The sequence below is a fragment of the Sycon ciliatum genome, chromosome 1 (genome assembly GCF_964019385.1).
Source record: "Sycon ciliatum chromosome 1, ocSycCili1.1, whole genome shotgun sequence".
Classification (NCBI taxonomy): domain Eukaryota; kingdom Metazoa; phylum Porifera; class Calcarea; order Leucosolenida; family Sycettidae; genus Sycon; species Sycon ciliatum.
In genome coordinates this window covers 84,712,449-84,734,657 of record NC_088643.1, presented here as the reverse complement: position 1 = coordinate 84,734,657, position 22,209 = coordinate 84,712,449, and the positions used below count along the sequence as shown (strand labels likewise).

The 22,209-nt window shown below is 46.4% G+C and overlaps 2 protein-coding genes across 3 annotated transcripts; both read left to right on the top strand.

Moving 5' to 3' along the window:
- The first annotated feature begins 1,525 nt into the window (after positions 1-1,525).
- On the top strand, positions 1,526-7,328 carry LOC135805996 (ras-related protein Rab-22A-like). Of its 2 annotated transcripts, XM_065320119.1 has the most exons (7): positions 1,527-1,932; positions 2,428-2,507; positions 3,216-3,297; positions 3,726-3,797; positions 4,096-4,206; positions 4,802-4,907; positions 6,426-7,328. In XM_065320119.1, exons 1-7 carry the CDS (start codon positions 1,900-1,902, stop codon positions 6,587-6,589), a joined length of 648 nt encoding a protein of 215 aa, XP_065176191.1. In that variant the 5' UTR covers positions 1,527-1,899; the 3' UTR covers positions 6,590-7,328. The 2 variants fall into 2 exon arrangements, with proteins under 2 accessions (XP_065176192.1, XP_065176191.1); XM_065320120.1 differs by lacking the exon at positions 4,096-4,206 and having other exon boundaries at positions 1,526-1,932.
- Positions 7,329-8,832: 1,504 nt separating this feature from the next.
- Positions 8,833-20,587, top strand: LOC135805997 (ras-related protein Rab-10-like). The gene is made up of 8 exons (XM_065320121.1): positions 8,833-9,115; positions 9,247-9,307; positions 10,135-10,195; positions 10,744-10,821; positions 11,779-11,868; positions 13,778-13,843; positions 14,756-14,791; positions 19,378-20,587. Exons 1-8 carry the CDS (start codon positions 8,980-8,982, stop codon positions 19,456-19,458), a joined length of 609 nt encoding a protein of 202 aa, XP_065176193.1. The 5' UTR covers positions 8,833-8,979; the 3' UTR covers positions 19,459-20,587.
- The last annotated feature ends 1,622 nt before the right edge of the window (positions 20,588-22,209 follow it).

Sequence of the window (22,209 nt, the reverse complement as noted above, 5' to 3'; positions counted from 1 at the left end):
GCCTGTACTACATATGCCTGTGGGGTGACCATGGTGACAAAGCCCAACACCCGGTCGCCAGGAGATGGACAGGCGGAGAACATAGCCGCTAGTACAGTTGCGCCCGGTGAAATCCGACCCACAGTGCATTATTTGGCGCCCTCAGCTTGCACAGCCCTTCACGCCCTGGCAGTGGCACGAATGCGTCTGGACGTACACATGTACTTGTACAAATACAGTGATGTAATCGGAAACTGGTCCAGGGCGTCAGTTTTGCACTTTGGGTCGGATTTCAGTGGGTGCAACTGTACTACTAGCCCTAGCTACCCGTGACGGGCTAGGAGTAGGAAGTAGGAAGTGGCAATCTATGCTTACCAGAGGGGCATCAGAAGGCTTATCAGAGGGGCATCAGAAGGCATTCCACATGGCATTGGTGCGGCTATGAAGAGGTGGGAGCCCGGGGCCCTCTTGCGGAAATATTTTTGGAAAGTTGGGCTCACATGGCCTACATGTGCTTCATGTATAATTCATTGCTTCAAAATCTGACGACGGGTGGCTGGCCCAAAACTTTTAATTTTCGACATCACAAATAAATAATTGTTCATCCAGCGCATGCGCCGAGTGTGAATAGCAACTGAATAGAGCGGTTGTCAGTTGACAAATCCCCTTTTCTTCAAAATCACAAGATTAAAATAACTATTGGTGCGACTTTGGCTGCACCTCGCGCACCGGTTACGACGCCCCTGCTTACAACCACGGAAACCAGGCCAAGCTACATATATAATTATATATACGACAAGAGTAAAGCAAGCACCCTAGGCTATGTAGCTGGTATTTCTCTTAGCTACATGCTATCAGGTGATCGAGCTGTGAGTCGTACTTGACCTCATATCATCATCTGGCTAAGCCCAGGCTGCTGGACATCTGGCTAAGGCCAGGCCAGGCAGGCTGCTGGACATGTACGGCCAAGTACAGTCATGTATAGTCAGACCACCTCGCATATACGGTCGTCTTTTATCCGGATCCCTCGCCACCCGGAAGAAAATCGTTGGTTACCGATTTACAGCATATGCCATGCATACATACAGTATGTGTGTTCGATTATCCGGTTCCCTCGCCTATAAGGATATTTGTGGATATTATTCATCGCGGTTATGCGAGGTCTGACTGTGGTTCGAAGTACATGATTTACATGACATTGTAGTAAGTAATTAATTGGGTGGAGAGCCTCAGAATTAATTATAGGAAGAAAAATGGACCAAAGAGCTAGCCTACAAGTCGCTATTGTCCACTAACACCACCAGTTACTTGGCAATCAGCTCATGCATGTACTGTACTAAGTACTAGTACATGTAGCTGACTTTTGACTGCAAAATGACATTCCAGTTGTATTGTGGCTAGCATTGCGGCAACAGAGCAGCTCAGAGTGACGGACTTACCAGCGACTTTACGGCTTCGAAGCTTCATCATGTTCTCAGAATCAGTGCTGGGCCATTGCCGTAGCGATGGTGACAGCATCGCGTTCAGGGAAGCTCCTTTCACTTCATTCTAGAGTTCAACTTCTAGAGTTTTTGCTACGATTCCCAAGTCAGTCACAGATAGCGGCTTTAGAGTTACCTGGTTACCAACGGCGGATTTCACATGCCGAGACCGGTTCTTGCGGGCGTGTAACGACTACTGCTTCAAGGTTGCCAAGCACTGAGTGGCTACTGTCTTGCGCGAATCTGCATAATCCAAGCCTGGTCATCGGACATCCATCCTCTGCTCCGGATTCCACCTACCGCCCCAAATCTCTTCTCCACGAACTGCTATTGACTACTGCCCTGAACAAATAGCTGGACAATGCAAAGAATCTAGACGGCACCATCGGTCCTTCGGAAGTTCCCTTCCCAACCTTGAGTTCGCGCCTCTCAATACGGGATGGCGAGAGAAGTAAAACTATGTCTCCTTGGGGTAAGTCAATCGCTGCATGCCCATATAATTACAAAATGTATCGGATGACGGCCAGGTACCGTATACGAAGAAGTCATCCACAAGCTGCCAGGGTTGCATGATTGCCTCAGTGTTGGAATAGTTTTCCATACCCCAAAGTAACTACATGTAGTTGAAGTCCCTGTAGCTGTAGTGTTGGAGGATCAATAGCGTGCACATGAATGTTGCATGACTGTTACATGACTGGAGCACCATGACTGGAGCTTGAACCATAGTCATAGAAAGCGAGGACTCTCACGTGCAGAATCCGTTAATCATTTCAATGTAAATCATCACTGAATCATACTATTCCTCTATTGAATGTCACAATTAGCATGATTACACAGAGGCAGTGTGTGAATGTCACAATGAAATCATCAATGTATAGCAGACGCATGGACCTGTGCAAGAGACACACTTCTGGTTACCATTGAACGTGTATGTCTGTCTGTGCATGCATACTCCTTGTTGTTATAGGACACAGGCGTGGGAAAGACATGCCTGGTGCTACGCTTCGTCACAAACACGTTCAACGAAAACTCGGAATGCACTGTTGGGTAAGTTGTTGTTGCCTTTCTTGCTTGTACTTTGTTTTCAGCAAAAAAGCTGTTCACTTGTGCAGATACTGATTGTGTGTTATGCTGCCAGTGTGTAAGAAATCCCCCGCCTACTACAGTACTAGCCGGCGCTGTGATTGTGCTGTGTCGCTAGCTGGCACCGTGCCGGTTTGGTACTTTATGATTATCAGCTGATGTGCATGTACACACATGTGTGTATATGGTTCTCTCAGGGGCATGTATCCTGTGACCCAGGCTGCAACAGGCTAAATGGGCACCGGACCACAATATCAGTGATCACGACACACAGCGCTGTGTACTCTGAAGTGCTTGTACTTGGGTCTCCTCGCTTGCTGACCGAGTCACTTTAACCATCAGATAGTCACTAACTCACTATGTTGCTCAGTAACACGGGGATATGCTTGATATACGACATCAGGCGATCAGAAAGGCGTGCGTCTCAGAGACCGCCATACCTGACAAGTACATGAAGTTGAAGAAGCCTTTACATGCTTTTTAGAAGTTCGGAAGTACTCGGCAACATCATTCTTGTATTGGTATGGCAGTGGTTGATTAGCGAAACCCGCGCCATTATTGAAGTACAGGCAACATGACTACATGCAGATGAACACTCAACAGGTGGGGTACACACTGGCGCAAGAACCTGATGACTGCCTGTGACTGTTGTGTTCTTTTCTTCTTCCACAGGGCATCGTTCATGACTAAGTCCATGGTGGTGGACAACAAGACGATAAAATTCCATATTTGGGACACGGCAGGCCAAGAACGGGTGAGTGGTATTTCAAGTTGAACTGTTTTACCTTTTTGTTTTGTTTTGAAGGAGCATAGCAACGAGTACCCTGGTAGTTGTACTATGTGTTGAGTATGGGGCTGTGTGAGATTGAAAGACAGCTCTGAAAAGGTCAGGTGGTGTACTTTTGTCAGCAAAGGCTAAACCGTATGATACTGTATTTTGACGGATGACAGCATTCAGGATGAAGTCAGCATCACTTTTGAGATTATTCTGACTGAAAAGGAAAGTTTTTCATCCCAACTTGAGCAAAGTGAGAGATGCCCCACGTGTGCGTGTGTGCTTGTTTGTTATGCTGTGTGCATTGGTGATGCACAACCCTCCCATCTCACGGAACAACACTTCAAAGTGCCTGTGTGAACACGGTGTGCTGCATTCGTCATGTGTGCATGTTTGTTTCTCTGCAGTATCGTGGACTAGCTCCAATGTACTATAGAGGTGCCGCGGCTGCCATTCTTGTCTATGACATAACGAATAAGGTGAGGCGGTCACTACAGTTGTCCACAGTGTTGCTTTGGAAGCTCTTACGCCGGGCATGGTTGAACTGGCACATGCTAGTCTCACTCTTCATCTCAACTCAATAATTGGCAGCCAATTGCCACGCCAAGAGGTGTTGATGATGCTGTGTATGTACCACAACACTCTGTACTATTCACATATCAGTCTCAGCTCTTGATGAGTCAGTTGCAGGTACATGTATAACGTTAGTTTTGATTTGTGATCGAAATCAAGTCATCAATAGTTACCATGGTTACCTTGTTTCCAACTTTGGCACAGTCATCGTTTGACAACATTCAAAGCTGGGTTCAAGAGCTACGTCAGCTGGGACCAGCAGATATGGTACTGGCAATCGCGGGCAACAAAGCTGACCTTGCAGAGGACCGTGAGGTAACTTATGATCAGTGATAGGGTCATTGTGCAAAATGTATGCGGTATCAGGTAACCGGGTCCGTTTGTAATACTACAATAGGCACCAGCCATGGTTGGTTGGGAAGCTGTGGCTGGGCCGTCACACCAAGGGTGTAGGCTGACCGGTTCATAGCCGCGTACCCGGTACATGTAACAACGTGACTAGACTTTGCCTGCAAGTTTGTCACAAGGCAGTGTTATGCTATTGCAAACCAATGCACGGCATGCATGGTGCACACAGCCAGCCAGGAGCCACTTGGAGTGAACTCCATGCTATGCTCCTGCACAGCCACCGGGACTAGAGTTACTAGGTGTGTGGATGTGGTAAATTGCTCATAGTCATGTGTACCTGGCATGTATGCAGGATCATGTTCCACCTCCTATAGCCTCAACATGCTTTTTCTCTCTGTTAGATGAGAGCTTGCTGCTACGAGTCTTGCTATAACGTGGCATGGATGTGCAACATGCCGAAAATCCCAACGCAGTCCCAGTTCTTTGTGTCTGATGAATCTGCTGATAGAGCCCTTTGTGCGTAGTTTGTCATTTCTCCTTTACCCTTGTGCTGCTCTTCTAGGTCCCATTTGAACAAGCACAGCACTATGCAGACCAGATTGGAGCGGTGTTCATTGAGACCAGCGCACTGGAGGCGACCAACGTCAACGAGATATTCATCTCAATATGTGAGTACAAGTGTAGCAAGTTACTAGCAACGGCACGACGTAGTACTTCAGGTAGAGGTACTTACTGGTATTATATAACCCAATACTACTACAGTAGTTCAAAGTTCAAAACTAGTCATATGATAAACCTTGTTATAGTTCACGCATACTATTAGATTGACAGCATGAAACAAGGTGGAGGACACTGTGTTCGGAAACAGTGAACTTACTACAACCTTCCGCGGTTGGCAGAGCCCCGGTCCCTGCGGACCATTTGAACCATATGGGTGTTGAACCTGGTTCTGACCCAGGCTCATTATGCTAGGGGGGTTGGAGACTACTCCTTACGTCCGTCGTGTATTCTTTGATCGCTCCTGCAGGTTTGTAGATGAAATTCAAGTTTTCTTGACCAGCACTAGTTTACGTGACAACATCAACAACAAACAAGTTAACTAGTGGAGGTAACCAACCTGTAGCCGGGGTGTTCCGACGTGGTGAAGGCCTACCCATGGCCACGTCGGGACATCACCAACCCCGTCTATAGAGAGCACCTTCTCGCGACAGTGTCATGGTGGTTGCAGTAACTGTTGACAGCTGACGAGCTGAGAGAAGGACGCCATGGTCAGAAGTTTGAAGAAAAGAAGTTGAGGTTTAAGTAGCTACATGACTACCAGGACGACATCCAGGAGCGATCAAAGAATCACGTGACACGACGGACGTAAGGAGTAGTCTCCAACCCCCCTAGCATAATGAGGGTCAGAACCGGGTTCAACACCCATCATGGTTCAAATGGTCCGCAGGGACCGGGGCTCTGCCAACCGCGGAAGGTTGTAGTAAGGTCACTGTTTCCGAAAACAGTGTCCTCCACCCTGTTTCATGCTGTCAATCTAACAATATAGGTACTTGCTGGTATACTTCAAAAAACAAAACTCGGCTTGGGCAAGTTGGGGAGCAAAGGCTTGGGCGTGTCTGTCATTTACGTTTTCAACATTAGAATCAGCACTACCCTGCAAAGCTCTGCTTAGTATAGAGTCAATCTCTGTGAGCTGCTACACTCCACTTTGAGAGAAATCTGCACCAGGAACAGGCCATGGGACTCCCGGTGATTGCATCAACAGTCAAAATGACCGGATGACCTAGTTGAAACACTCACATATGGTCTCTTCACTGCGAAAAGTTGGTGAATACAAAGAGACATTCAGAGCGAAAAGACAATATTGATCAGTGCGTTCAGAGTAGGTAGGCAATGTGTAGGTTGGTGCAACAGATGCGTGACTCCTGAGAAAAGTTTAATTAAGGTCAGACATACGAGTGGAGTGGTGTTGTTCCTAGGAGCATTGCATACTCTTGAACCTGTCAGTTTCGCAAGATCCCTAGCACAATCACGGTGTGCACATACTGCACATAGGTCATGTACCTGCAGTGCCGCAATGGTTCAGTGCAGTAGACGTGTCATGTACACCAGTGACTAGTGGTCGAGTCGTAAGGCAAACAGCCGTGATCTTAACTCCCCATATTTCTCCTGCTCTTTTTCTGAAGGTCAAAAACTCCCACCGGCGGAGGAGACGCAGAACATCGCCAGTGGCGGGTATCAGTCACTCAGTGCACGTCCGGAATCAAACAAACACGACACCATACTACTAACACAGACATCACGGTCAGCCGCAGCGAAGCCTGGCAAGGCATCCACGTGCAATTGTTGACCACAGCGACGGGGGTCGGAATGTCGCTTGCTAGGAGTAGCCTGGTACGCTGCAGGGCACTGCGGAAACAGGCAGCTATGCTAGCCATCACCGTAGCCGCTCAGCGCCGCACTTCACATGGTGGACTCTCCGGATCACGTCGAACCTATCTCTGGTGATGTGAGTGTCAGCTGACTGCAGCCGAAATATATTATCTATCACTACCCCGCAATATTCTGGAGATGCTGGATGATTGCTTTTCAGGGGATTACTATCTGGGCAACCGTCCAACTTCCAAATGAACCCATTCTTCCCCGTCCGTGTGGTTATTTGATCAAAGAGACATTTTCCGTTCCGTGCGTAGTAAGCTGCTGGTCTGCAGCTGAATCATATCAAGTTCTCAATTACCGTAGCCGGAGCACAGTACTGCTATTGAATACTCATCTGATGAACTGAAGAGGATAATATTATAAGATAGTTTGAAGATATAATCATTAGGCAGTTTGCATGTTAAAAAATATTCTGCTCTTTTTGGTAGTTGGTAGACAACAATTATTCACCACACCCGAGAATAACAGAAGTTATTTCCCTTCAATGGACTGGCTATACTGCAACGATCTAAATCGCAATACATGATCCTCTGACCAGACAGGCCCTTTCTTTATATAGCCATGACAATGCGGCACCTTATTCCTATGGCCAATTGAATAGTACGGCCAGTGAGGGATTCAATCTGGTAAAAGACAATCTTGACATTTTCTGTGTCTAGTCATGTACATGCACTACTCGCATGATGATTCCCACCGGCGTCTGAAACTTATTACCAATTATTTTTCTTTCGGCTGCCTCAGGCTTAGCTCTCCCAGTGTAGCTCCTTTCATGAGTGACCCGAGTGAGTGCTATCGGGAGAGCCGCAGCCGGGCTGTGCTTTGCCACCCGTGATGCACGGCCGCATTTGATTTTGCAGACACGGAGAGGTAGTAATTTACTAGTACAGTAGTCTTTTTTTGTTAGTTTCGAAGCGGCCACAGGGTATTTCAGTTATGCAGTATCCTGGCATGATTCTGTTCTTGTGTTGCCCACACTTCGATGATTTCCGTGCCCATGTATATAGTTACGACTCCCTGGTACATACATGGAACTAGGTTACCGTGGCGATACTCTTGAGTCTCGACGATTACTCTATTACACTGGTCCCTTTATAATCCGGCACCATTTGCGCTACGGAAATCATCTGCTGGATTAGGGAGGGTGCTGGATTAACAAATCCGGTTTACTGCTGCAATGCCGCCTTATGCCGGTGCATGAAGAAGACATTAATTTTGGTCACTGACATTTATGCTGGTTTATAGAGGGGGTGGTGGTTTATAAAGTCATGCGGCTGGATTAGAGGGACGGCTGTACATTATTCAGTATTGTGTGCCCTGGCCAATGCTCAGTGCATGCAGCTTGGAAGGCCCCTGACTCTGACCGTGGCTCACATGCTCACTTGTACTTGTAGATCATCCCAGGGGCGTCGCACATGGTACGGTCACTACGGCATTGCCGGCCGTACCACTCTTTGCCCCAAGTCACCCCGTGAATCAATAAAATGCACTGATTTGGGTTCTAAATTTCCAAAATTTTCGGCTGAGCCACCCCTCCCCCACGAGTTAAATAAATTGTACTTCAGATGGCTGACCGTACCACACAAAATTAACTTCCGACGCCCCTGCATCCACAATAAAAAAAATAAAAAGGTCATGGACACTGCCAGCCCATACTGCACTGTACTGCCTGGGTAGAGTCGGCACAAGCTACAATCCTGTACAGGAGAGTCTACTGTGGCATGGCCATGGCGCGAGTAGCTACGGCGCAGATCTACGACTCATACGAGTTGTACAGACTGTCGACATGACAGTGTGTAATGATGACTATGAAAGTACGAAGTATGAGTACGAGTACGATACTCGTACTGACGCCGTAGCATGTACGGCTATAACTATAAGTATAACAAAAAAATTCTGTGTCATGCAAAACGTTACCTGGTTACGTCACAGCTAAAAGGCGTATCATGTCAGGATATGGATGCCGACGCGTCGACGATGCACTGTTGGATCTAGGTTGGCCGCGTTGCGCATCGCATCGGTGATCACTCCGACCCCGTCGCGTCGCGTCGATGCATATGCATCGCACTCGTACACAAGCCAAACTGATATGCAGGCAAGCTTTCAACGACGTGTAACTCCCAGTCATACCGTCAAAGGTCGGTCTCTGGCTTGCTGCATGAGTGTGTGTGTGTGTGTCATGGTGTATGTGGTGTGTCTGTGTGAAAACCATACTTTTGTTGCACATCATTTTCGGTTTGTTGGTTGTGCTGCGGAGTGCTGTAGTTTGTGGAGTCGGAGGGAAATGAGATAGTTGTATTGACCATGGCCGCAGCAAGCAAGAAAGCGTATGACCTTCTCTTCAAGCTTCTTTTGATTGGAGACAGTGGAGTTGGGAAGACGTGCGTGCTGTTCAGATTCTCGGACGATGCGTTCAACACGACGTTTATTTCAACCATTGGTACGTTTTGACACAGACGACTCGTTTCGGACTGACGATTAGCAGCAGCGCATAGACAATTGCTTCTACTACCTATCAATGGAGCCAAGCAAATTTCTTTGCTGTTTCCTCTTTGTCCTATGTGATCGTAGGAATCGATTTCAAGATAAAGACTGTTGAACTTGACGGCAAGAAGATAAAGTTGCAGATATGGTAAATTGCCAAATTATTGTTTATGATTTGTGTGCTTCGCAGCTTCTTGGAGTCTATCTATTATCTATTTTTACTCCTGTGCAGTAGAAGAATTTTTCTGATGTGTTACTGAAGGATTTAGAAATTCCCCTTTGCTGATGGTGGGGAGTAATTCCTGAATGTGGATGTAGCGGAATCGGACGTGTTCGTGATGAGGTTGACTGCTTTTTAGCAGAAGCATTACTTTCCCAGGCTGTGGGCGGAAAGTGTCCACACATGGTTGCATGTGTTGTGCTCTGCGAGCCGTCAATCTTCGTGTGGATGTGTATTCATGAACAAAGAGGCTGTCTTGGATGAGGATGCATAAAGTCACAGTCCTGCTCATTTCTTGACCTGAAACATGAATTTATCAAGTTTTCAACTATTTTCTGGAGTTGGGGAAAAGTGATGAATGATAGAAGACTCCACTGCAGCTCTATTATCCGAAACATGGCAATGACTTGCCGAATTGCCTGATGTTTCAGAGCACAATAGAGAGCATGTGAGAAAATGCGCCATGGTCAAAATTTAGTGAGCAGTCGCCGTTGCTGCAGATTTCACCATGTAGCAAGTATTGTGGATTATGACGTACCGGTATATGCCCGCAACAGAAGCTTTAGCAGACCCAGCACTCATGCTTTCTGGTTCGCAAGTCTTTTTTCTAGTCGTCGCCTGTACATCTTCATACATGTATGTAGCCGTAGAGTTGATTGACCCGACATGGTAGGTGCCCGAGTTGTGTGTCTGGTTTTGTCATGCCTCCATGCTTGCTGTTCTGCTGTTGTGACTGGTGCACATGTGTGTTGTAGGGACACTGCTGGCCAAGAGCGTTTCCACACCATCACAACGTCTTACTACAGAGGTGCAATGGTATGTCACATCTTCTGACAGGCCAAGCCGCACTCTTTCCTCCCATTCTTCCTTGCTGTTGTATCAGGAGATGATCCATCTGTGGACAATACTGTTTTGTCTTCTGTGCGCTCATCTGTGCGCCAGAGAAAGGAGGGCTGTAGATGTGATGTGGTACTTTTGGCATAGTGTATTATAGGGCGGGGGGGGGGGGGGGGTGCTTCAATGAGTATGCACAGGTGTACCTCGCTCCAGCTGTCCTGGTCGTGTGTGTGTGTGTGGGGGGGGGGGGGGGGGGGGAGGTGATCGTATGTTGACATCACACCAGTGCGCATATGGTCATTTTCACAATTCTGGTCTGTCCTTTGTACGCCAGGGAAAGGAGGCCTGTTGGTACGATGTGTTACTTTTGCCCGCTGTATTTACAGGCGTCCTTGCTTCTATGAGTGTGCGCAGGTGTGCCTCGCACCAGCTGTGCTGGAGGGGGGGGGGGGGGGGGGGGTGATCTTATGTTGACATCATCACAGCAGTGTGCTTAATTATGGTCTTTTTCGCCTTCCCCTTTGCAGGGCATCATGCTGGTGTATGATGTGACAAATCAGAAGTCATTTGATAACATCAACAAGTGGTTGAACAACATCAGAGAGGTAAGACCAAGAGGCAGACTAGCCAGGTGTTCTGGTATTGCATTCGATTCTATCCCTAAAATGATACCATGTAGGTTCTAGGTAGTGTAGTTGTTTAAATAGCTGCTAAGCGCACGCACGTCCTAACTTACAGTAAGCCTTCAATGTGAATATGCCTGCACTTTGCTTTCCCACTGTGTGGTGATGTGTCACAGCACCAGGTACTGGGTACTAGTACAGGTCTGCTCTCGATATAACAACTCTCACTTGTACATAAACCTCGTTAGTACATAAAAAAATCAAATCCCGCGCCGAAACAGCATCACTCCCACACAAAATTTGTTCTACACAACATAATCCTACATAACATAAACCTCGACATAACACACGCTACGGCGGTCCCCGACGTGCGCACTCTCGATACAACATAATTCACGTGCATGGTATGATCAAGCCGTAGCTGTAGCTAGGCAGTTTAGGCCAGTTTAGTCCTACATAACGTAAACCTCGGCATAACGCACCCTATACGCGCAGTCCCCGACGTGTACACTCTCGATACAACGTAGATTCATGTGTGCGGTACAATCAAGCTGTAGCTGTAGCTAGCCAGTTTAGTCCTATGTGCACATATTCTGCGGCATTGATGGTATCTGATGTCGATGGTGGTACAGTGTGTATATGTTTGCACGGTTGAACCCGCCTTGTAATACCCTTCATTTTGAGGTGCATCTTGTATTTCACCCACGGTTTTCTACATAACATAACTCTCGATATAACATAATGTTTGCGTGGTCCCAGAGATTACGTTATATGGAGAGTAGACCTGTAGTTGATTTTCATCTATTTTTTTCCTTGGAATGCCTTCTTATGTACATCAATGCCTTCTTATGCACATCAATGCCTTCTTATGTACATCAAACAAAGAGAACGGGAGTCACTGTTTGTTGTATTTGCCGGTATGCTGTTTTCCTTGTTCAGCACGCATCAGCAGATGTCGAGCGAATGTTACTGGGAAACAAATGTGACATGGAAGGCAAGAGAGTAATAAGCAAAGAGCAGGGTGAAACGGTAAGACCGATGCAGCCTTGCGGCATAGCTGATCATTCAGTATTGTATCTTTTTTTCTTTCTTTTTTTTAACTAACTTGCTGAGTTGCTGATTTGTGAATCTTTCGGCGTATCTCATCAGCGCCACTTTCTGCATAAAACAGCGGAATTTAGAAGTGTAAATAAGATATGTAGATACTGTGTGATACTTCAAATCAACTTATTTTCTTCAGCATAGAACGTCGGTAACTCTTGAAATATTCCGAATCTTGTGCAGCAATATTTTGTAAAGTTAACTCTGGACAGCTAGACGAAATATGCATGGTAATATGTGCACAGTCCAGTTAAAAAGATTTAAAGAAGCAATCCTGTGCAGGATATTTCCCAGACATCTTTTGACTTGCTTGCAAGTTGCTCTGGCTCGTAACACCGCCTGTGGGTCACGCAGCGAGTTAGCCGTGTGAACTGTGCGAGGAACCTCACTGTGGAATTGAAGAATAATTTGGCATTCATGTATTAAAACGTGATTGAATACATGCCTATCCTCGTAACTGTTACTCTGTGCACGTCTGGTATGGCTTATAGCGACCGAATATCCTTGCCTGTGCATTGAGGTCACAGAGGACAAAGCAGTGGCGCGTTAGGTAGTGCTGGTTTGCCACTTGAAACTAGCACTATTTGAATGTTTTGCCACCCAATACCAATTTGCCGTTTAAATTTGAATACTGACTACAGTTCATTGTAGCACTGGTTTCCACCCCATGCACTCTATACAAAGCGTGCTAGTATGTGATGACCTCATTTGCGCGTAGAGTATGCTTCTGGTTGATGTCGCTCTTGGTTCGACAAGCCCTGCCGGAGAGAAATGGTACAGTAACAGGTATGGACGATTCTGAGCTACAGGCGAGCAGTTCTACTGTAGTTACAGTACTCAGCAGACGCAGGGCCATAGCAGGCGGTCCGGCAGGTCCGGCAGCTGCCGGACCAATATTCGGCAAAAAAAAAAAAAGCAGCTCACAATGTAAGCAGCTCAGGATGTCCACCCATGATGTATGCAATAAATAGAGGTAGTGAGGTATATAAGCAAGTAAGTAGAGGTACAGTCAACTTCGCTTATAACAACACTCGGCGGGGCATCAGAAAAGTGTCGTTATTCACAATGTGTCGTTATACCCGAAGTCTCATTATATGTATTACAGTTGGATGGGACTTTGCTCTGGGCATGGAAATTCTGTCGTTATTCGCGAATTGTCGTTATATCCGCAGTCGTTATTAGCGAAGTTGACTGTAGTAGATTCTACATGGTAATAGCAAGAGGACACTACAACATCGAGTGATTACTTTGAAGTTTGAACTCTAGTTGTACTCAAGTACATGTCATGTACATGTTGTGGCGAATACCATGTACATAGATCTATGTGGGTGTTGTTCTCTACTTTATGACCTCCTGCCATTCCTCCATTGCAATGTTCTTTCTCCTCCTCCAAGGGACCAAAGGTCCATTTTTGGTTCTTTTATCACATGCGTTTAGATACTGTTGCTATGCCTTCGTAGGCTTCAACAAGTTCAGTTTGGACGGACACAACATGCTGATGCCCTTTTTTCCTAACTCATGCAGAACATCCTTCTTCCTTTTCTCGCCCTATGTCACTCTGCATGGTCACAATTACATACCGGTACACGGACAATCATGTACATTTTGTACCTGTACAATGTACATGTACCGGCATATGTAGGAGTGTGGGCTCGGGGGGGGGGGGGAGGCATCGAGGTCGGATCTTGCCGGACCAACCAAAATGGGGCTGCTACGGGCCTGAGACGCAATGAGTTTTGGTGTCGTATTGGTAATGGGAGTATGCCCAATGGGACGATGGATGGACTAACTGATTTTTGTTCGTGCTTTCTCTGTATTTGTTTGTGCTGCTTTGCAGATCGCAGAGGAGTATGGGATCCGGTTTTTCGAGACCAGTGCCAAGGCAAATGTCAATATTGAAGAGGTAATTTCCTGTGATATTGAAGTGGTGGTGGTGGTGGTGGTGTGTGTGTGTGTGTGTGTGTGTATGTGATCATCCACTATTTCTTTTTCTGAAATACTTCACTCTCTCTCTCTCTCTCACACTCTCCGTCTGTTTATCTCTTTCATGACAGAAACCCTCTCATTGAGGGAGAAATGCTATTGTACCATACCCGCTTCTTCTCCTTCGTTATGGGCCACACAGCCAGATAATACATGTCAGCACATACGCATAACTCGAAATCACTGATAGTGGGGGTTATGTACTCTTGGTACAATCGATGCCAGAATCACTTTTTCGCCCTAGTCTGGCAGGTTATGCCCCATGCAGACCGTGCCAGCACGCGTAAAAGCGCATAGAGACTGGTCTCTGCAAAGGGCCATGCACTTTATGGTCCAGTGTACATGCATACTATACGTGCGTGCTTATACGCAAGTGAAAATGACCTCTCGGCTCAGCCAAAAACAACGACTTTCTCCATATAAGCACTTTTCCTGTTCCCAATGGAATACACCTTTTCAGAATTCCACTGTAATAACGTCCGTGTTTGTCTTGAGCGGAAATATTTACCCCACTCCATGGATGCTTTGAGGAGAAAAGTGTAAGCTCTTGGAAGGTCCTGTGCCTAAATGGATTTCAGATTTTTTTAGGCAGCCTTATCCATGTCATATTTGTCTAGTTATGCTTGTGACTTTAGTTGTGATCTGATTAATATGGCACTATCAGGAGTTCGGGTTTCTAAATTCTCATCTTGGCTGAATCTACCAGCTGGCAACTTGTCAATTTGTAGTTCTGCAGTTCAGTAGGGATTTGGTAGGCAGGTGAGAGAAAATTCCTGATTGTTTCTGACGATTGTATGTTTCTCGTAATTCACCATGTGTATCTTCTGCTCAGGCATTCTTAACACTTGCTCGAGATATCCTGAAGAAGGTATGACTACACCAGTTTTGTCTATCTGTCTACCAATCTCTGTGTATTTTGCACATCCACTCGCACTTGGCTGTGTGTGGGATGTCACAATGATCTGTGATGTCACTTGCAAGTTCCCATGAAGAAAGTGACTGTGCCATGTGCTCGGTGCATAATTATAGTCTGGTTATTGACTTATGCAGGGGTGTTTCCCTCCGAGTTCATAACCCCCACGAGTGTGTGACTCCGGTCTCTGTACTCTTTGGGCCTCCACTGAAATGGCCACAACAAGAAAATTCCTGCATCTTGATTCTTGAGTACACATCGTTCGATTTCCCATCGTACTGCTGGTTCTACTTGGTCATTTTTGACAATCTTGGGCTCCTTGGAAAGCTCTTGTAGTGAGGATTATAAGGAACCCAAACTTGTCAAGGAAATCCGTAGTTGTCCACCACAGTACACTAGGAATGCCGCTGCAACACAATCTTGAGAAAGAAGACATCAAACCCACCGCCATTTCATTGTCCTTCACTCAAACTAGGGCTCAAACAGCTACGGTTTTCACCTTAACGGTTAACTGCTACGCTAACGGTCAGTTTATCCGTTATAACCTATAAGCTGCGGCAGTCTGGCGCGTAGCTAATTTGAACAGTATGTATATAATATTGCCTGAAGCCGAGTGATTATGGGCGAATATTCACTAGTACACAAACCGAGGCAAAGCCGAAGTTTGTAAAACTAGTGAATATTCGCCCATATTCACGAGGCTGAAGGTAACCTTGAACCTTGAACGCCCATTGCCGTAGCAATGATAGCGATGGCTTCCTCACGCTGAGGCTGTAAACTCGAAATCTGCAGTATGGCGCATGCCGCTTGAGGTCACCAGGACGACTGAACACTCTGTCACAGCGGTAGTTGGGGCACGGGATGTCTGGGGCTTCCTTCTCGACCCTCTGTCGACAACACTGAAACCAGTTGGATCTCTCCTGCGCTGTGTCATACTGAAGGTAATATTAGACTTATACCTCTCCATATTCACCCTCTCTTCCCTAAAACCCAACAAACGAGTCCTGTTGGTCATACATGTACATGTACGCTGAACTAACGTAAGTCGTTGTTGCTTCAGTATCGTAAACCGACTGGTGTGTTCTTGCATGAATCGGAGGGCGGCGTGTTCAGAATCTTGTTCAATCGATCGTGTACACGTACTGGTGCATGTGGCATGGGAGGTGACGACCTTGGAGAACACGCTTGTGCCAATCACCATGGAGAACACGCTCGTGCAGCTTTGTCAGTTTGTGGCAGGAGCCAATCATTAGAGAGGTTTCGTTTCACGCGAAGATTTGACCAATCCGAGAGAGAGGTTTCATTTCACGCGAAGATTTGACCAATCCGCGATCATCGCGCCAATTCGGGAGTCGGTTTATAAACAGCGAGCCAAGCGGTTCTACCCTCACTTCTTTTCTTTTCAGGCAGCACTTCGGAGCTGTTGTGTGCCCTAGGAAAATTCTACGCTAACGTCCGTGAACAGGGCTGTTCTGAGTACAAACGAAATTCCTGGCTTGCCGCTTGATCCGCAATTATCGGGCCATTGACATGTTGAGCGTCCACAATCTTGTTTGCTCGCTCGAACGCTCCGTCTGTGAAAATGCTCACTGTTGGTTGATGACTTGTCAGCACCTGGTCACATGCGGATCCAGCGGCAATGGCAAGCAAGGAATTTCGTTTGTACTCAGAAAAGTCCTGTTTACGGAAGTTAGCGTAGACATTTTCTAGGCCACTCGGCAGCTCCGGTGCGCTGACTGAAGAGGAATCAAGCGCAGCACCGAGTACTGCTCTCTTTACACTTACAGTAAGTACATGTATCGAGAAGTGGTGAATATAAGCGGTGAATATTCAGCAATATTCACCACTTATGTACATGGCCAATTGTATGTGGGTGAATATGGAGTGAGGTATAATGTACAATATACTTGGTCAAAAATGTACTGTGCAGACTTACTACTAAGTACTAATCCATGCACATGCTAGCATGCTTATTCACGCCTATTCACAGACCAGAAGCATTTAAGTCATTTAAAGATGGCATGAAATTGATTTCAATTGTCACGGATGGTACTATGTAGTGTGCATGTGTACATACACGATAGGTTGTAAAACTGCCAAAACTCGGTAAAAATGCGTACTTCGAAAACTCGAAAAGTACCCGCGTAACCTTTAAGCGGGATTCACAGAAGCTTTTTTGCGATGCGACAGACGCGAAACCGGGAAAACCCCAAATCGCAGCCATGTCGCACCCCACGCAACTGCCACAACTGGGCCATCGCAGAAGTTGAGCTTGGCTCAACTTTTGCGATGTGATGCGACAAGCGATTTGGCATACGATTTTGACCTTTTCTACAGCAAAGTTGTACAAGTTGTATCAAACCGCGCGAATATCATGGTGACGTACCCAAATCAACAAGACTTTGTCGCATCGCTGACTGTAACAGTAAGCATACTAATTTACTAGCAGCTTCAGCCGACACAACACATCGAACTCACTCCTTCTGGACTAACCAAGAACTGAGGGGAAACCCTCGTCGTGGCCAGCTTCATATTTCAGAATAAATGCAGGGAGTCATATTCGACTCCCTGCTGTGTTCAGAGTACGGTGTGGGAGGTAGAATAAGGATGTGTGTAGAGAAATAGTTGTCCATTATGCATGAATAATAATAAGTAATTCGGGGATCACCATACAGAGCATGCAGAAAGAGTGTAAGTCATTATGTGATTGGAAGGCCAACGGGAATGGGGGAAGCAGTCTCTAAGACCATTCCCGTCACACTGACTTCTTCTGTGAATGGTATTTCGCGAGTTCGCATCGCATGCATCCATCGCAGATCGCGTCGCATCGCGTGTCGCATCGCAAAAAAGCTTTTGTGAATCCCGCTTTACACAAACGGTTAACCTTTATCTTTTCAAAACCGGTCTTAAACCGGTTAATCGGACTAACTGTTTGAGCCTAGCTCAAACTCAATCAATTTTTGAACAAAGGTCGCAGGAAGTTCAGGAAACATCAAGAAAGAAAATTCATCCAGCACAAGAACATAAAATTCGATCTCTTGCCGCTTCGTCCAAGAGAGCTCAAAGTTGTTCGAGCCGACTCCTGAGCGTCTCTGCTACCATCTCTGTCTTTTGATTATTGAATTCGGTTAAGATATGACCGAGTTACGATCCGTTTAATATAACACTCCTTGCATGACAATATACACAAAGTGTCTGGAGCCCTTGACAATATACATGTATGAAACGATCGATTTCGATCGCGAGCGGCCGAAAGGGTTGTAAGTCTGCAGTGGCAGAACTTGACGTCGTGTGACAAACCCAACCCGTTCACACTGTCTGCACCTTTGCATGATAGCCACAATCCATAACCAAGAGTATGCAACTGTGATTATGGTTTAGAGTGCTTGCTGCGCTTCCTGTATCACGCCCTGTGCTCATGCACTCAAATCAGATCTTAAATCTTTCCTACCAGCACACCCGTTTTTCCTTGATTCGTTGCTTTCCGACCATAGGGAAAGTGAGCTCTTTGATTTCCCGCAGTGCGCCGACACACCCGTAGCTGTGTGATGTAATGAAGGCAGTGCGTTATGCACCTGGCCCATAGAAAAGGAATCACAGTTGCGTACTCTTGATTGTAGCTAGAGGATTCGTACGCAACCCCGCTTTGGTTGCAACTCCCTGGTGGTCTCTGTACACTGTTTGACAACGTCACCTATTAACTATGGCATGTTATGTGAAAATCTGCTATCGCAGCACTGGATTGAGATTGGATTGAGATAATACAGGTACTATTAGTTGCACACTTTTTGGGTTATGGACGCTTGCATCAGGTTCCGCTCGACATTGAGCGAATTTCTTTGGATTTGAGCTGAGGGTGATGTTAGAGAGCAAACCAGAGCAAACCGTCACGCTTACGGTCGAACGATCGGACAGCTCCGATTTCCAATCGTCAAAGCACACGAAGCCGTGCGTGGAACCATTCAGGCACGTGATGGGGAGTTGCTGGGTTGTGATATCGTCGGTGACGCTGAACCGGACATGTTTCCGTCTCGACTCACAGCAATTCGGCCCAACTGGCGTTGAGGAGGGAGATTGCGCCGTGCCAGAGGACGATGTAGGGGATGGTGATGTGGAGCGAGACATGATTGAAAATTGAAGAAAAAAAGTTGAAAACACTGGACATTCAACCACTTCCACTCGAAACGAACACTGCAAGCAGTCAACAGAAGAGCAACCGGAATCGGAGTCGTTCGTGATCACCCATTGGGGCTGCTCCAATCGTGCTCACGAAACGATTTGAGTTTGCCCGCGCCCCGGCCTCGTTCCCAGTTTGTCCCGATTGTCGCGCCCGACGGTTTGCTAATGGTCTCTGTTGACTGCCAGTTGACCCTATTCGTTTTTGTGTTGATTGTTCCTCTAAGCCAACAAACTCATCCCCGTTGTCTTCAAAAGTCTGTTTGTGTAAAACACTCTAGGGGAAATGATTGCATCTCCAGTATGGAATGCAAAGTCGTTATGCCTTTTTCTGTGTGCTGATGTTGGCTGTGTGCTGTGCATAGACTCCAGTCAGCAAACCAGATGGTGATGGTGTTGCACTGACCAAGGAAGAAAAGCAGTCTAGTGGTGGAGGATGCTGCTAGCCACGTGGTGATGTTCTCATTCCCTCCCATCAACAACACTCTTTTAGTCACAGCGGAGCGGCAGATCTGCTTGTGATCAGAATGCACGCAGCTGTGGCCACCACTGTCGCATGCTGTGCTGAGAGCACGGATGCGAGCGCAACACTCTCCACTGCTATGGAATGCACAGTGCCATGAGCCGCCGCCGCTGCCTCCCCTTCCCCCTTGTGTCTGCGTGCACCACCCGTACGTGTGTATGTGTTCGTCACCTCCTGTCTTGCTGTCCGTGTCTCCTGCCGTCACCCTGACTTATTTGTGCAGTTTTCTACCTGATGAGTTGACTGCTCGAATGGTGGTCACCATCACTGGCTTGGTAGCACTTGTTTCCTCCTTTGCTGTGTTCAAATCCTTATTGTATATGATTGCTTAATAACTATGGATAACTTGCGCAAATGGCGGTGATGTACATGTACTATAACTTTATGTGGTGACTTCTCTTTTCGTGTGCATTTTCCCTGACGTGTTGTTTTTAACATTGACCATGTATGCTTCTAGTCGATGACATGGCTGGGGCTAGTCTCATAGCCGTGTGCCGTGTTGTTGCCTTCCGTTGCTGTGTTGAACATAACGCCTGCGATCATTCTCTTAGCACAGTGCCATTTCGTGATGCCACAGACCCCCTCCCCTGTCTCTTTATTTTGTCGTTGTCCCTTGTGTATCTGCTCCTGTTCTCTCTCTCTTCTTCTTCTTCCGGTGCGACATGTTTGTTTTCTCGGTCCGCTCAATGTTTCCTGGCTATTTCCCACACAAAATCGTCTTATTCGGGCGTCTTTCGACATTTCTTTGCACATGCTCAATTGACATGATGCCGCAACGTGGTTCAGCATTGTGTTGCGCGCATGCTGCCTGATCCTATCCTTACTACTACGCAAAGAGATTTGCTTTGTTTTCGTTCTTTTTCTTATCTTTTGCATAATTATGTATAATGTGATGTTCCGCGCGTGAGCATAGGTTGATTTTTCCTCCGGTAGACGTGTCTTGGTATGGTTGTAGTGATTTGTGTGCGCCCACGCTAGTGCTAAGCCTAGCTGAGCGCCTAGTGCTTCACAGCTATGTCGATGATCATTTATATCAGTTTCTGTGAAGCGTCTACAGTGTCTGCCGGTTGCTTGTGGTGGTATTGATGTTGTTTTGTTATTGCCAATGTGACTAGTGCACGGTGAGGGGTGGGGGCGGGGGACAGGTGCATACGTATAGAATATAAGCTGAGTCCCGAGTGTTTACGGAAAATAAAACCGGAGGCAAAAAACCAAGGGTTTTTTAAACAGTTTAACACGAGGGCGAAGCTTATATTTCTATTTAAATTATAGCATAAAAAAACCTCCAGTCATTTTCCTAAGAAGTGGTTTTTTATAGCACCAGGTTTTTTATACAGGTTTTTACTGTTCCTGTACTGTCCCTTTGGGAAAACGCGGCGAAGAATTCAAAATTCCGCGGGGGGGGGGGGGGAAGGGGGGTTTTCTGCGGTATTTTCAGCGGTAAAATCAAAAATCTGCGGCACTTTCTGCAAGTTTTCACTCTCCTCATAGAGGATATGACCACTAGTTGCATGCATGAAGGAGTACTTTTCACACTATCCTTTGCAGTCACAAACTGAATGAGAGTGAAGAATCTTGGAGAGACCTGCACTGGCCAGTGCCATGTGCTCAAACAGACCGCAAAGTAGTTTTTCTGCTGCTTTCTGAGTAGAAAATTTAGTATTTTATCCTAAAAAAATCGGATTCTGTGGGCAAAAGTGTGAATTCCGTGATTTCCACGGATGATGGCAATTTCTGCGAAATTTGCCGCGGCCGTGGAATCGCGTTTTTCCAAGGGGACAGTTTACAGCACCAGGGTTTTTATATGAGTGATTAGTTAGTAATAGTACTAATACCAGGAATATTACCTGCTTTTTAGAACACGCAAATGACTGGAGATTTTTTATACTATAATTTAAATGTTCCTACCACGATTGTCAAGAAGGAAATCGCCAAAATAATACTTCCTGATGACAAGTACGTATTTTAGCGTCATGCATGATCAAGAGAAAATTCTGTCGGGACAGCAGGGTACATTTGTCTTGGCATGATTTGTATAGGCTGCGCTTGTTTTTGGCTATATTAAAGTATGCACTCGCATGGTAGTACGTAGAGTAGAGTAGAACCAGGGAACCCAACTGTCAACACATAGGCTGCGTTCGTTTTTAGCTACCTGGCAGAGTAGAGTCACTCTACCGATAGAGGTAGACGGTAGAGGCAAGTGCCCGAACGCTATTCAACCGGATTTAGTAGTTTTTCACGATATGTACATTAAATGTTTCTCTTCTGTATGGAGTTGTGTACAATTCCTTGATTTTGCTGGAAATCCCGTAGCTCTACCAACTTCGTCGCTATTAAAGTTGGGATGTGACACGACGACAGCAAACAGTGCACCGGGTCCTAAGCACACTGGGAGTGGGAGCGTACATGCCCAACAGCTCTCTGAAGTGAAAGCTCTCGTCTTGGCACTGGTAAGCTCCACTCTAACATCGTAACAATGTCTTCCTTCTGTTTATGAAGGAGAAGTGTTCATTCATGAAGAGGCAGGGCCAATGGGTATACACATTCCCGTTTTTGATGATTTGGAAACATGTCTCTGACTCTGTCTAGATGCAGGACAGAACTACACTTGCCATGTTTAAAGGGGAAGTTAAGGCAAAAATTAAAATTTCACCAGTTGTAGTCTTCGGGGGTG

Excerpts from the sequence above, each read along its gene's own strand:
- LOC135805996 (XM_065320119.1), top strand. The coding sequence starts at position 1,900 with ATGGCGAGAGAAGTAAAACTATGTCTCCTTGGG. Across the intron at positions 3,298-3,725 it reads ACACGGCAGGCCAAGAACGG|TATCGTGGACTAGCTCCAAT; the intron begins GTGAGTGGTATT and ends GTTTCTCTGCAG. Across the intron at positions 4,207-4,801 it reads ACCTTGCAGAGGACCGTGAG|GTCCCATTTGAACAAGCACA; the intron begins GTAACTTATGAT and ends CTGCTCTTCTAG.
- LOC135805997 (XM_065320121.1), top strand. The coding sequence starts at position 8,980 with ATGGCCGCAGCAAGCAAGAAAGCGTATGACCTTCTCTTCAAGCTTCTT. Across the intron at positions 9,116-9,246 it reads GACGTTTATTTCAACCATTG|GAATCGATTTCAAGATAAAG; the intron begins GTACGTTTTGAC and ends ATGTGATCGTAG. Across the intron at positions 11,869-13,777 it reads GCAAAGAGCAGGGTGAAACG|ATCGCAGAGGAGTATGGGAT; the intron begins GTAAGACCGATG and ends GCTGCTTTGCAG.